Source organism: Hypanus sabinus, chromosome 15, assembly GCF_030144855.1.
Source record: "Hypanus sabinus isolate sHypSab1 chromosome 15, sHypSab1.hap1, whole genome shotgun sequence".
NCBI lineage: Eukaryota > Metazoa > Chordata > Chondrichthyes > Myliobatiformes > Dasyatidae > Hypanus > Hypanus sabinus.
In genome coordinates this window covers 33,054,681-33,070,676 of record NC_082720.1, presented here as the reverse complement: position 1 = coordinate 33,070,676, position 15,996 = coordinate 33,054,681, and the positions used below count along the sequence as shown (strand labels likewise).

General features: G+C 37.6%; 1 protein-coding gene across 3 annotated transcripts in view; it reads left to right on the top strand.

The window, feature by feature from the left end:
• Nucleotides 1–15,996, top strand: part of ablim3 (actin binding LIM protein family, member 3) — a 305,340-nt gene that overhangs the window by 68,755 nt on the left and 220,589 nt on the right. For all 3 annotated transcript variants that reach the window (XM_059990185.1, XM_059990183.1, XM_059990184.1), the window contains exon 2: nucleotides 15,311–15,451. In XM_059990185.1, the coding sequence (XP_059846168.1) occupies nucleotides 15,311–15,451 (141 nt within the window). The remainder of the gene's footprint in view (nucleotides 1–15,310; nucleotides 15,452–15,996) is intronic.

Below are 15,996 nucleotides of genomic sequence, written 5' to 3'. Positions count from 1 at the left end.
TAATAAACATCAAGAGCATGAGATGTAGAATCCTTTGAAAGTGACTCCTTAAGTTGTGGGAACAGTTTAGTATTGGGGCAAGTGAACATACAACAGGACAACACAGTGTAGGCCTTTTGGTCCAGGATGTTGTGCTGATCTTTCAAACTACTCTGGGATCAATCTAACATTTCCCTCCTGCATAGCCCATCATTTTTTTCATCCATGTGTCTATCTAAGAGTTTCTTAAATGTTCCTAATGTATCTGCCTCTACACCCATCCTGACAGTGCATTCCATGCACCAACCGTTCTCTGTGTAAAAAGAAATCCTACCACTGACATTCTCCTTATACATCCCTCCACTTACCTTAAAATCTTGCCATCCCATATTAGCGATTTCTACCCTGGGAAAATCATGCTGCCTGTCCACTCTATTAATACCTCTTATCATCTTGTACACCTTTATCAAGTCGCTTCTCATCATCCTTCTCTTCAAAGAGAAAAGCTCTGGGTCACTCAACTCTCCCTCATAAGGTGTGCTCTCTAATCCAGGCAGCATTCTGGTAAATCTCCTCTGCATTCTTTCTAAAGCTTTTACATCCTTCCTACAATGAGATGACCAGATCTGAGCAGAATGCTCCCAAGTCTGGTCAATGCAGCTGACTGCTAATATTTGATTTTTATATTTGTAAACTAGTTGTCCTGGTAGATATAAAGAATATCTTAAACATCCACCCATAGCCACCTCTCCAGTATACATTTAATCATGGTTTTGATGTAAGTTTATAAAATCTGCTTGCCAAGGAAATCCAGTGTTGTCTGTCTTTACGTTAGGTTTTCCCTTATTTTGCTCTTGTTTCAAGTCTGAGGTAGCAATGAAGGATAGTTGTGCAGGATAGCTCAACAACCAAATGGTTCAAAGGAAATAGTTACGTTGATTGCCTTCTTGTTATTTCTGAAACACTTCTGACATCCCTTTTAGATTTTTCAACAGTAATCATGAATATGTTTGGAATCTAATTTATTTCCTTTGTCCTCTTATCCATTTTAAAATTAGTTTCTCTACAACATGCTATGGGGCGGCATGGTAGCATAGCAGTTTGCACGATGCTATTACAGCTTGGGGCGTTCCAAGCTCAAAAACATGGTTAAAATTCTGGTAGTTTAATAACTACGGTCTCTATTTGATGATCATCACAGCAATATAACACTTATGATCCCATTAAAGTACCCAGTGATACAAATAGGAACATTAAACTGTATTGTGTAACCATTTCCTAGCAACAGAAATCTCAAGAGATTATAGTTTGAAAAATGTGTACAATTTCAAGCGCCTCAAAATAAAATTATCATTTGAAAAAAAATCATTTTTGGTCTTTTTACTTTTATATTTTTCCCAAACTGCTTCTGATCATCACAGACAGGTGCACCACAAGGCAGTCTCCTTAGCCTCCTGCTTTACTCATTTTATACCTATGATTGTGTGACAAAGTACAGCTCCAATGTTCTATTTAAGTTTGATGATGACACCAGGCCGAATCAAAGGTGGTGATGAATTAGCTGGTAGGAAGGAGATTTGTAAGAGACAAATTAAGGCATCAAACCCCATGAGCAGAAAGTGAACCAGTGTTCAGCCCCACGACTCTGTGTCAACCAAGGTCGCCCACCTGAGCTACTTTGTTCCTGCTGATGCAACTGGGCCCTATCACCCTCTCCATCTGCTCATAACCAGCACATAATTCCCACTGGTTCCCCTCCCCACGTCTCTCCCTTTCTGTCCCACTTTTTCATACTGGCTTTTTCCCCTCTTGCTCTCTAGTCTAGATGAATGGCCTCAAAATGAAAATCGACTGTTACTCTAGTATTAACTGACCTGTTAAGTCTCTCCATCTCCTTGAGTATTGCTTATCTTTTAAGTGAAGGCTGTGACTTCATTCAGATGAATGGGATCAAGCTAATTGTGCCAACGATGATGAGTCCATGGTCAGAATACAGTCAATACTGTGATCGCTGCCTTAGATTCCACAGAGAATTATTTCTCTTAACCATGCTCTCCTCCTCAGCATATCTTCACTCATCTTCCCAACAAATGGATCAGGGGCTACAAATTCATCATCTCCATATTGGAATTGCAGCTGTTAATCCTGGTGTGAGCCGGGTTCCTTGGCAACTTTGGAAATCCTCTCACCTCTGGTCATTCTGTATGAGAATATTGTGCTCTGCAGTTTGAGTGGCTCTTGGATCACATCACAGTGTTACAGCAATTCATTGACGTGCACAGTCCCAAACTTGTGTAGTTCAATCAACTTCTGTAATTCAGTTAAAGTTAATATCAGATCAGAATATTGGCTTTTTTTTAGAGATGCAACATGGTAACAGATCCAGTGTGCTTGGCCACCCAGTGACACCCATATGATCAATTAACCTACCCGACTAACGGAGGAAACTGGAGCACTCAGAGGAACCCCACACGGTCATGGGGAGAACATGCAAACTCTTTATAGGCAGAGGTGGGACTTTGCCCTGGGTCACTGGTGCTGTAATAGCATTATGCTGACGATTTCTCTGCTGTGCTGCACCAATCAGTTCTGGGTCATTAACAATTATTGTAAAATATTGGTAATATGACATTGGGATACAGCTAGAAATGAATAGGAAGCGACATGAGATGCATAATTGAGAATTTTTCTGCAACATTTCATGATTAAGATAAATGATGAAACAGCTTGGGTAATCCCACATAAATGTTGCAAATGTAAAACTATTTAGCTGATTAACAACAGGAGCTCCAAAATATACAGGTGTCAATAAAGCTAACTGCCCTTGTTTTCTTTTACGAAGGTATAATACATCTCATAATTTAGCTGTGAGTAATGTTTGATCTTTATACATAATCTACCCTCTGCAACAAAAAGAATACTTCAATTCATGGCTCTTATGAAGGTATGGATAAGGGAAGCATAGGAGCACTCACAAGACTGCTTTGAATTGGTACACTTGACTGTATTCAGTGATTCATCTTCGAGTCTGAATGAGTATGCCACAGTTGTCACCAAATTCATTAAAACCTGTGTGGATGAAAATTTACTGTACAATCCCAAATCAAATGCTGTGGATGAACATGGAAATTCATAGTCTGCTGAGAGCTAGATCAGTGGCATTTAAGTCTGGCCGCCCAGGTCTGTATAAGAAAATCAGGTTTGACCGGTGGAGCATTACTTCAAGCCTGAAGAGACAATTCCAAGTGAGGTTGGAGGCAACATCGGTTGCATGACAACTCTGGCAGGGCTCGTAGGCCATTACTTCCTACAATGCGAAACCCAACATCGTGAATGAAAGTGATGCTTCACTACCAGACGAGCTCATCGCCTTTTATGCTCACTTTGAAAGGAAGAATAAGACCACAGCTGTGAGGATCCCTGCAGCATCCGATGACCCTGTGATCTCTGACTTGGAGGCCAATGTCAGGTGAACCCTCGCAAGGCGGAAGGTCCCGATGGAGTGCCTGGCAAGGCTCTGAAAACTTGTGCCAACCAACTAGCAGGATATTCAAATACATTTTCAATTTCTCACTTCTACAGTTGGAAGTTCCCACCTGCTTCAAAAGGGCAACAATTATACCAGTGCCCAAGAAGAGCAAAGTGGGGTCAGCAGGAGACGCTCATGGAGTGAGCACTGTTTCAGATTCGCTCCATAACCTTTACTTTTTTTAACCTATGATCACCCTTATTTAATTTACTTTTACCTACACCAAAAGATTCTTGCTACATTTTTGGACTTATCTTTAAGAATGTACTGTGAATTTTGAAGAAATGAGTACAGAAATGGCTCTGAGACCTAAAGGGCTAGACCCTGGGGAAGATTCTAACAGGAACGGAAGGAAAAAAAAGACCGACCCTAAGCGCACTGAAATGACTTATGAAATGTTATTGGAGCTTTTAAATGAAAAATTTGAAGAACAACGACAAATTTTCAAACAAGATATAAAGGCTTTTCAGGATTATATGGATAAGACTGATTCAGTAGTTAACCAGCAGCAAGCTCTAATCGCAACTTTGCAAGAGGATGCTCGGAAGCGAGACTTAATAATCAAAAACTGGAGCAGAAATTATCTTCAACGATTAAACAGGTGGAAACACTTAAAGCCAAGAGTGTCGACTTTGAAAATCGGTCCAGAAAACAGAACTTACGCATACTTGGTCTCCCGGAAGGTATCGAACAAGGGGACCCCTCGAAGTACTTTGCTCAACTTTTAAAGGATGCGTTCCCTTCTGTATTCCCAGACAGTCCTCCGTTACTTGATCGCGCCCATAGAATTATGCGCTGATCACCAAGTTCTTCATTTAAACCACCGGTTGTAATTGTCTGATTTCACTATGTGCATGTCAAAGAGCAAATTATTCGTGTGGCTCGGTGTTTAGGGATGGTCAAATTCCAAGAATTCGATTTTCGATTAGTGGAGGATTTTAGCCCAGAAGTAATGAAGGCAAGGCTTCTTTTTAAACCTCTGATGTCTGAATGTTATGAGAAAAATCTAAAACCTGCGCTCTTATACCCTGCGAAGCTCAGAATCTCGCCTCCCAATGCACCACGGCGTGTTTCTCTCTCCACATCTGAAGCTCGAAGCGTTCTGGATGAGCATTATTCTACTGTTTGACTCTCGTTTCTAATAAATGAGTGATTTTGATCGTTACAAAACAGTTTTTGTTTTCAAAACCAGATTTTGTTCCTGGCTATTGGTGTAGGTTTACTCTATATTTTATATTCTAATTAAAGTTTTTTTTCGACGTACTAATCTTTTTTATTTTACTTACTTTAACCACTGTACTTTATCTTTGGTCATTATTATTAATCCTTCGAGGGTGAATTTTTTTTTTACTAAGATAGCGGTTTCTTCTCTAGAATATTTTTTGCTTTTTTTTTTGATTTCGCCATTTTTTTTCTCTCATCTTCTTCCTATAATGCATTTCTTATCACAGTTTAAATTTTTTTGGTTTGTTTGGGTTTTAACCCAATTTATAAGTTACTAGTGATTATATTCTTTTTGTTTTTTTTACTAGCAATTATATTAAGAAGTTTGTTTTAGTATAGTGATCATTAATTTTTTTTGGAGTTTGAGTGGATCTTTTTTTTCCTTTATATATGGAGTTGCCTTCTGCTGATATGGGGGTAGATTTAGTTTCATTCCTCTTTCTTCCCAGCCTTCTCCTGGCTTGGGAGGGGCTTTCTCTTCTTGGGTGGGGGGTGGGTTTTTTTTTCTAAATCTATTGTTCTTTTTATCAGTTTTTTTAGTTTTTTCATTTGGGTTGATTTTAAACTACTAAAATGTCCACGATGTCGTCACTTCTGGGTCCGCCCCTTATTTTTATTCCTCTTCCGGGTGCATGAGTTCATAATTTGGTTAACCCTTTATATAACAAAGGGTTGATTTCAGAAATATGGCTCAGACCATTAATTTTGTCTCTTGGAATACCAATGGCTTAAACCACCCGATTAAACGAAAAAAAGATTTTCAAAGTATTCCAAAGACTGAGTGCACATATTATTTTTGTACAAGAAACTCATGTGAGGAAAGAGGGCAATCATCATTTTTTTTAGGTTTTGGAGGGGTCAACAGTACCATTCGAATTTGAATGCTAAAGTAAAGGGAGTTTCAATTTTTATTGACTCCTCTATTGCATTTGTCCAACACGATATTATTTCGGATCCAAATGATAGATTTTTGTTAATTACTGGGTTACTTTTTAACCAAAAGGTTGCTATGGTTAATGTTTATGCTCCAAATGTGGATTATCCCAATTTGTTTAAGTCCTTATTTACTTCTCTACCAAATCTAAATGAATATAGGTTAATAATGGGTGGTGACTTTAATTGTTGTTTAAATCCTTTGTTGGACAGATCTATATCTACTCAGACTTTACCTAATAAGTTGGCCACTTACATTAATTCTTTTTTGACTGATAATGGAATTTTTGATATTTGGAGATTTCGGCATTCTAAGGACAAAGAGTTTTCATTTTTCTCACATATTTATCATTCTTACTCGAGAATTGATTATTTTTTATTGACTCTTGTTTTATTCCATCGATAATTGGTTGTAATTATGATATTATAGCCATCTCTGACCATGCTCCATTAAAACTTTCTATTAAATTTATGGATACAGCTTCTAGTGCTAGACAATGGCGATTTGATTCTACCTTACTGCAAGATCCGGATTTCATTAAATTTATGAAGGAACAGATCAATTTCTTCTTTTCAACTAATTCCACGGAAGATATTTCTTGCGGAACACTTTGGGACACTTTTAAAGCATATATACGTGGACAGATTATCTCCTATTCCGTTGGTTTGAGAAAACGCGTTAAAAAGAAAACTCTCTTATCGGTTGATAAAATTAAAGAGATTGACAAGAAGTATTTGACTGCTCCTAGTAAGGAGCTTTACAAACAAAGGGTTGAACTTCAAATGGAACATAGTTTATTACTTACATCTTCGATTGAAAATCAATTAATGAAAGCCAGATCTGATTTTTATATACATGGTAATAAATCGGGTAAAATGTTAGCTAATCAATTGAAGAATGCTTTGGTTAAATGCAAAATTATTAAGATTTGTTAGCAGAATGGTGATCTGACAGTTAACCATGATGAGATAAACAAATCTTTTCAAGATTTTTATACTTCCCTGTATCATTCTGAATTCCCTCATGATTATAATATCATGTATGATTTTCTTGGGAAATTGAATTTTCCAAAATTATCATCAGATGATCTTTCAATATTAGAAACTCCTATTACGGATGCAGTAATTAAAGGAGTTATTTCCTCTATGAATTCTGGGAAAGCACCAGGTCCAGATGGGTATACAGTAGAATTTTTTAAATGTTTTTCCTCTGCTCTTTCTCCTTGGTTATGCAGGGTTTTTGAAGAAGCAATTAGATTGGGGAATTTGCCACAATCTTTTTATAGAGCTTCCATTTCTTTAATATTGAAGAAAGATAAAGACCCTACTGACTGTGCATCCTATAGACCAATATCCTTATTGAATGTAGATTCCAAGATCTTTTCCAAGTTACTGGCATCCAGGCTGGAGAAGGTATTACCTCAAATTATCTTGGAAGATCAAACTGGTTTTATTAAACATCGCTATTCTTTTTTCAATGTTAGGAGATTATTGAATAGTGTTTATACTCCTTCACATAACACCTCAGAATGTGTCATTTCATTAGGTGCGGAGAAAGCATTTGATAGATTTGAATGGCCATACTTACTTACTGTGCTTGAGAGTTTTAGACGGACATTCATTTCCTGGATTAAACTGATATATCATACTCCAGTAGCTTCAGTTTTTAGTAACAATCAAAGATCTCCCTTTTTTCATTTATTTCGGGGTACTAGACAAGGCTGTCCTCTTAGTCCTTTATTATTTGATATTGCTTTAGAACCCTTGGCAATTGCTATTAGAGAATCACCAAACATTTTTGGCAGTACTTGGGGGATGGATATACATAAGTTATCATTATATGCAGATGATTTATTATTATTTATTTCTGATCCTGAGAAATCCATTCCTGCAGTTTTATCATTGTTGGCTCAATTTAGTAATTTCTCTGGGTATAAATTAAATCTTAATAAGAGTGAATTGTTTCCTTTAAATAGACAGGTTCCAATTTACCTTTTAAATTTACCTTTTAAATTAGTTAATGACTCTTTTATATACTTAGGGATTAAAATCACAAAAAATTATAAGGATTTATTTAAGGTTGATTTTTTACCCTTAATCGATCAGATTAAATGTTCGTTCACTAAATGGTCACCATTATCTTTATCTCTGATAGGTCGGATTAATGCTATTAAGGTGATTATTTTACCCAAGTTTTTATATATATTTCAAGCGGTACCAATTTTTATTCCGAAATCTTTTTTTGCTAATGTTGATTCAAAAATTTCCTCATATATATGGCAGAATAAAAATCCTAGATTAAGTAAAAAATATTTACAAAAGGCAAGGAAGGAAGGTGGATTGGCATTGCCTGATATTAGATTTTATTATTGGGCAGTTAATATCCGATATTTGATATGTTGGTTAAAGGATTGGGATATATCTTTTAGCCCTCATTGGGTGAACCTGGAAATTAAATCTGTACAAGGATTTTCATTGGGTTCTATTTTAGGGTCTTCTCTTCCCTTTGCTCTTTCTAAATTGCAGAAATGAATTGACAATCCGATAGTTAAACATACTTTACATATATGGTTTCAATTTCAGAAATTTTTTGGATTGACTCAGTTTGTTTTAAATATTCCTATTGTACCCAATTTCTTTTTTTATCCTTCTATTATAGGCCAAGCTTATTCAGCTTGGAAGACTAAAGGATTACTATGATTTTCTGATTTATTTTTGGATAATTGTTTTATGTCTTTTGAACAATTATCTAATAAATATAATTTGCTTAGATTTCATCTTTTTAGATATTTACAGATTAGGAATTTCTTAAATACTGTACTTCCTACCTTTCCAAATCTTGAGTCTTTAGGTATTTTGGAGAATTTGCTAGAACTAAATCCTTCTCAGAAAGGGGTAATATCAAAGCTCTACAATATAATTATGAAGATACGTTCAGAGCCCTTCTATAAGATTAAAAATGATTGGGAAAGAGAACTTAACCTTACTATCCCTATTGAGAATTGGGATAAAATTCTTCAATTAGTCAATTTATCATCTATGTGTGCTAAACATTCATTAAAACAGTTTAAAGTCGTGCCTAGGGCTCATATGTCCAAGGATAAATTGGCTCATTTTTATTCCTATATAAATCCTATTTGTGACAGATGTCATTCTGAGATAGCATCTTTAACTCATATGTTTTGGTCTTGGCCGCTTTTGAAAAAATATTGGAAAGACATTTTTGATATTATTTCCACGGTATTGAACATTGATTTACAACCTCATTCTATTACTGCAATTGTTGGTTTATCGATGATGGACACAGTTTATTTATCCTCTTCTGCTTGTCGAATGATTGCATTTCTTACATTAATGGCTAGAAGAACTATTTTGTTGAATTGGAAAGAAACTAATCCTCCTACCGTATTTCATTGGTTTTCTCAAACTATGTTATGTCTAAATTTAGAAAAAATTAGAAGTGTTGCATTTGACCCTTGAATTAAATTTGAAAAGATATGGAGACCATTTATTCAATATTTTCATATGATGTAATGTGACCTATTTGTTTTTCCAGTTTTGATTTTACATATGTTGAGAGGATCGGAGTTGACGACACTGATGATTTTGTATTTTTGTTAAATATTATAAACAGCCCTTTTTTTCATCATTTTTTTCTTTTTTTTTCCTTATTAGTCATTAGGTTGCTAGATTAGTTTTTCCAGCATAATTTGTTTTTCTTTTTCTCTTTTCTGTTTTTTTTTAATATATGTTATGATATACCTAGTTTTGCTTTGTTTATATGTTACTTGTATCGTCCATGATTTGGGAAGACTCATTTATATTGTAACTATTGCTTATGTATCCTTTCATGTTCAGTTTAAATTTGTATGTTTGTAATCCCATTATCTATGTATTAATCTTATTATGTTGATATTAATAATAATAATAAAAAGATTGGAAAAGAAAAGAGGAAAGTGAGCTGCCTTAACGATGATCATCTAGTAGCAGTCACATCTATGGTGAAGAAATGCTTTGAGAAGTTGGTCATGGCTAGAATCCACTCCTGCCTCAACAAGGACATGGACCCACTGCAATTTGCCTGTTGCCACAATGCATCTATAGCAGATACGATTTCACTGGCTCTCCATGCGACATTGGATCACCTGGACAATACAAATACCTATGTCTGGATACTGTTTATTGACTATTGTGTTGTGTTTAATGCCATCATTCCTATAGTTCTGATTGAAACACTACAGAATCTGGGCCTCTGTACCTTCCTCAACAATTGAATCCTTGACTTCCTAACTGGAAGACCAGAGTCTGTACAAATTGGTAATAACATCTCCACTTCACTGACAATCAACACTGGTGCACCTCAGGACCGTGTGCTTAGCGCAGTGGTCTACTCTCTCTACACCCATGAATGTGTGGCTAGGCACAGCTTAAACGCCATCTGTATATTCGCTGATGATACAATCATTGTTGGCAGAATCTCAGATGGAGACAAAAGAGCGTACAGGAGCAAGATATACCAGCTGGTTGAGTGGTGTTGCAGCAAACCTTGCACTCAACATCAGTAAGACTAACAGAACTAATTATGGAGTTCAGAAAGGGTAGGAAGAGGGAACACAAACCAATCTTCATAAAGGGATCAGGAGTGGAGAGAGTGAGCAATTTCAAGTTACTGATGTCAATGGCTCTGAGAACCTAACCTGGTCCTAACATATCAGTGCAGCTATAAAGAAGACAAAACAGTAGCTTTATTCCATTAGGAGTTTGAGGAAGTTTGGACTGTCACCTAAATCACTCAAGCTTCTACAGATGTACCATGGAGAGTATTCTGACTAGTTGCATCACAATCTGGTATGGGGGTGCGGTGCTACTGCACAGTATCGAAGTAAGCTGCAAAGAGTTGTAAACATAGTCAGCACCATCACGGGCACTATTCTCCTTAGTATCCAGGACATCTTTAAGGAGCAGTGCCACAGAAAAGTGGTGTCCATCATTAAGGATCCCCACTACCCCAAGACATCCCCTCTTCTCATTGTTACCATCAGGAGTGAGATACAGATGCCTGAGGTATACCCTGAAAGCTTCAGGAACAGCTTCTTCCCCTCTGCCACCTGATTCCTAAATGGACATTGTACCCATAAACATTACTGCACTGATTTTTTATTTCTGTTTTTACACTACTTATTTAATTTAACTTTTTAATATACATATACAGTATATACATAGTGTAATTCAGTTTTTTTCTCAGTATTTATCATGTATTGTCCTGCTGCCTTAAAGTTAATGTATTTCACGACATATGCCAGTGATGTTAAACCTGATTCTGATTCTGATTCTGATTCTGATTCTTAAATCTCAGTAGGCAGGAAGTTAGCTGAAAGTTGTCCTGAGAGGCCCCTTACTGAAGCAATTGGATTGCTACTGGGGCTATTTGTGGAGAACAGTAATTGGTAGGGGGTGGTGAACTTACAGCATGTTCTAAGGATACCTTTTATGACATGGTCTGAAAAGGAACACTTAGTTAAAATTACCTTTCTGATCTCTTCTGGTTCTGATCAGCTTCTTTGCCAGGATAGGCTTTCTGAAGGGAAGTGGATGTTTCATGCCAGGACATGCCTAGATAAGCCCGCAAACATCAGGACCTTATTGTCATATCAAAAAGGATATTAAGATCTTTTTACATGACCCCTTTCCACCTCTCCATTATGACATTGCACTTTCAGGTTAAACGTGTCCCCAGAGGATTCATCATTTTGCATAATGATTCCAGATGTTCACCCAATTGATCGTCTTTTTCATATTATCAATGTATCTGTAACTAATCAACAGAATTACATCTGTTAATGTATCCCTCGATTAATTGAAGCAGCATCAAAGGGATTGGTCTTCAATCTCTATAAACACTTACAGATAACCTTGCATTGTTGGCAGCACTGAATTAAGAGAATAATTGAAGATTCAGGACCAAACTGGAATCACAGAAGGATGCTCGACCGCTATGGCAGGGCTTGAATGCTGTCACATCCTACAAAGTAAAACCAAGAGACATTTATGACAACAAGATTTCATTGCCAGATGTGCTCAATGCCTTTTCTACTCACTTTGATCAACAGAACGTGGAGAAACTACAACAGCATCTGACGATCCTGTAATTTCACTCTCTGAGGCCAATGTGAGAATATCATTCAGGAGGGCCAAGAGTGAATCCACGAAAAGCATCTGGCACCAATGGTGTACCCGGCTAAGTACAAACACCTGTGTTAATCGACTGACTGGAGTGTTTGCTGACATCTTTAATATCTCACTTGGGCAGTCTGATGTATTCACCTGTTTCAAGCAGGTTTCAAGCATGCCACTGCCCAAGAAGAACTTGATAACCACCCTCAATGACTATTGTGTAGTAGCACTTACATGAAGAGCACAGTGATTAAGTGCTTTGAGAGGCTGGTGATGAAACGTATCAACTCCTGACTGAGAAGTGACTAGGATCTGCTGCAATTTGCCTTCCGTCGCAACAGGTCCCTAGCAGATGCCATTTCATTGGCTCTTCAGTCAACTCTGGAACATCTGGACAGTTAGGATACATACAGCAGATGCTCTTCATTGACTACAGTTTAGCACTCAACATCATCATCCCCTCAAAATTAATCAATAAGCTCCAAGACCTAGGTGTCAGTGCCTTGTTGTGCAACTAGAGCCTCAAATTCCTCACTTGCAGATCCCAGTCAGTTTGGGTTGGCAACAACATCTTCTCACCACAGGTGCACCAAAGGCTGTGTGCATATCTCCCTGCTCTACGCACTCAATACTCATGACTGTGAAGCTAAGTACAGCTCCATAACCATATTTAAGTTTGCTGATGACACCACTGTCACTGGCTGAACCAAAGGTGGTGACGTATCAGCCCATAGGAGGGAGATTGAAAATCTGGCTGGGTGGACAGAATCAAAATCAGACTCAGGTTTATTATCAACGGCATGTGTTGTGGAATTTGTTCCTTAGCAGCAGCAGTTCAATGCAATACATAATATAGAAGAAAATTTTTGAGCATATTTGTTGACATACCAAATTTCTTCAAACTCCTAATGAAATATAGTCACTCTCTTGCCTTTTTTATAGCTGCATCGATATGTTAGGATCAGGTTAGCTACTCAGAGATCTTGACACCCAGGAACTTGAAACAGCTCATTCTCTCCACCTGATCTCTATGAGAATCGGTATGTATTCCTTCGTCTTACCCTTCCTGAAGTCCACAATCAGTTCTTTCGTTTTACTACGTTGAGTGCAAGGTTGTTGCTGCGACACCACTCCATTAGTTGCTGAATCATGCTCCTGTAGGCCCTCTCATCTCCATCTGAGATTCTACCAACAATGGTTGTATCATCAGCAAATTTATAGACCATATTTGAGCTATGCCTTGTTACACAGTCATGAGTATCGAGAGAATAGAGCAGCGGGCTAAGCCTCTGAGGTGCGCCAGTGTTGGTCATCAGTGAGGAGGAGATATTATCACCAATCCGCATAGATTATGGTCTTCCAGTTAGGAAGTCGAGGATTCAACTGCAAAGGGAGGTACAGAGGCCCAGGTTCAGTAACTTATCAATCAGGATTGTGGGAATGATAGTGTCAAATGCTGACTGCCACAACAACAACTTTCTCTCAATGTTAGCAAAATCAAAGAGCTGATTATTGACTACTGGAGGAGAAAACTCCTCATGTAGTCCATGAGCCAGTCTTCATCAGGGAGTCGGAGAGGATGAAGGTCAGTAGCTTTAAGTTTCTCAGCTCTGTCACTTCAAAGGACCTCTACTGGATCCAGTACGTAAGTGCCATTATGAAGAATCCATGGCAGTGCATTTACTTTCTTAGAGCTTGAGCAGATTTGGCATACCATCTAAAACTTTGACAAACTTATATAGATACGTGGTGTAGAGAATAAGACCATAAGGCATAGGAGTAGAATTAGGCCATTTGACCCATCAAGTCTGCTCTGCTATTTACTGTAATCATCACGGATCCTTTTTTCCCTTCTCAGCCCCATTGCCTGGCCTTCTGCCGATAACCTTTTTTGCCATGTCCAATCAAGAACCTATCAAGCTCTGCCTTAAATAAATCCAATGAGCTGGCTTCCACAGCTGCCTGTGGTAATAAATTCCACAAATTCCACCCTCTAGCATCTCTGCTTTTAGAGTACTGACTAGCTGCATCATGGCAACACCAATGCCTTTAAACAGAAAGACCATCAAAAGGTAGTGGAAACAGTCTTGTCCACCACAGGTGAAGCCCTCCCCACTGAGTACATCTACAAGGATTGTTGTTTCATGAAAGAAGCAGGGATCATCAAGGACTCTCACCATCCAGGCCGTGTACTCTTCTCATTGCTGCCACCGGGAAGAAGGTACAGGAGCCTCAGGACCCACACCACCAGATTCAGGAACATTGATTACCCTGCAACCATCAGGCTCCTGAATCAGAGTGGAACAAAACGGAATTAGAGTAACTTCACTCACCCCAGCACTGAGCTGCTTACACAACCATTAGATTTGCTTTCATGGACTCTGAAGCTCACATTCTCAGTATTATTCATTACTTACCTGTTGTTATGATTTTTTTTTGTATTTGCACAATTTATTGTTCTTTTTACAATGGTTGTTTGCCCATCTTTCTTTGCAAGTAGCTTTCATTGATTCTATTGTGCGTCTTTGTATTTATTGTGAATGCCCGCAAGAAATTGAATCTCAGGGTAGCATTTGGTGACATATATGTACTTTGATTATAAGTTTACTTTGAATTTTGAACTTTAGTTGCAGGAGGACAGTAATTTAAGGTTTCATGATACTCTCCCAACAAATGCAAAGACATGTGGTAGACAAAATGCTGGAGGAACTCAGCATCGATGGATGGGAATAAACAGTCAACATTTTCTCCATGAGACTCACTAGTTGGCAATTTCCAAGCATCTTCAGATTATTTGTTTATGTTAAATGCATTTTATAATATTTGCATATCAGGAATATCATAAGAAACAGTGATAAATCAAACAATCTTAAAGCTTTTGATCTTCGTGGCAGTTTGTTAGCAGGTGTTACAATGAGAACTAGATACAATGAATCTAGTAAACTCTTCAAAGGATTGTTCAGCTTCATGTGTTTTGAAATCCATTCTATTTGCTTGTTTTAAATGCAATAGATTCAGTTATACTTTTCCCAGGCGATCATAGACTTAAATATAAATAGTTTAGGAAAAAATGACTGCAAATTCTAATAGTAAGTAATTTCAACCCCAGTGCTGATACTGGAGTTCCTTTGACATTGGCATTCTCCCCATTTAAGGTCAGAAAATGGGGCTTGGTCTCTTGGCTCTGCAGACAATGATGCGACAAGTGCACATAATTGCATTGTAATAGCTTATGACTGTTTTTTATCCTTCCCCCTACAAGGGTAAAGCAACTGGGGTTTGCTTTCCTTACCAACAACTGGTTAAATTTAACTTACTTACAACACAAGTCAAAAGGACAAAATACATAATTATCAAGGCCCGTTGCCATTGGTGTGAGAGATATGAAACTGTTGCATTTGCAACATTTGAACTAGTGAAGATACTGTACAGAGACTGTTCCTAACCAGATCTGTTTTTCTTTTGTTTCAGCAGTACCCTATCAGCAGAATTCGTACAGCCGTGGAGGTGAGCCTGGAACTATCCGCTGCTATAGATGTGGCGGTGTGTGCAAAGGAGAGGTGGTGCGGGTACACAATAACCATTTCCACGTCAAATGTTTCACCTGCCAATGTAAGTGCTCCTTATGCTTTTGAGGAATCCACAAAGCAAGGCAATTTTGTTATTTTTAAAAACAAACCTGTTTTTGTTCCAGGCACTTAATATTTTTGAGGAGTTCCCTTTTGATTGAAACATTCTATATCTTGATCTGATTGATTACAAACTTGGGATTCTTTCAATATACTCCTATTCATTATTCCAAAGAAAATTCTGCAGATTTACTGTAAATTAACTCAAGACACAGATAACTTAGACACCAACCTGCCATGAAATCCCATGACTATTTTGTAAAAGGCATAGCTTTTATCCAATTATATGCAATAACCACAAATATAGGGCTTTACAAGGCTGAAATTAAAGTTGTCCGGACCCATATAAACTATTTTTTGAAGGTCATTCCACCATATACAGAACAATGTTTCAAAAGAACCTACCATTAATTTTTGTTATGGGAAACATAGCATCATACATTGAAGTGCATTTGCTGCCTCAATTCAGTCACTTCAATTGTGGCAATCCACTGGTGGCTAGATAAAGAGAGAAACATTTTCTTTCCT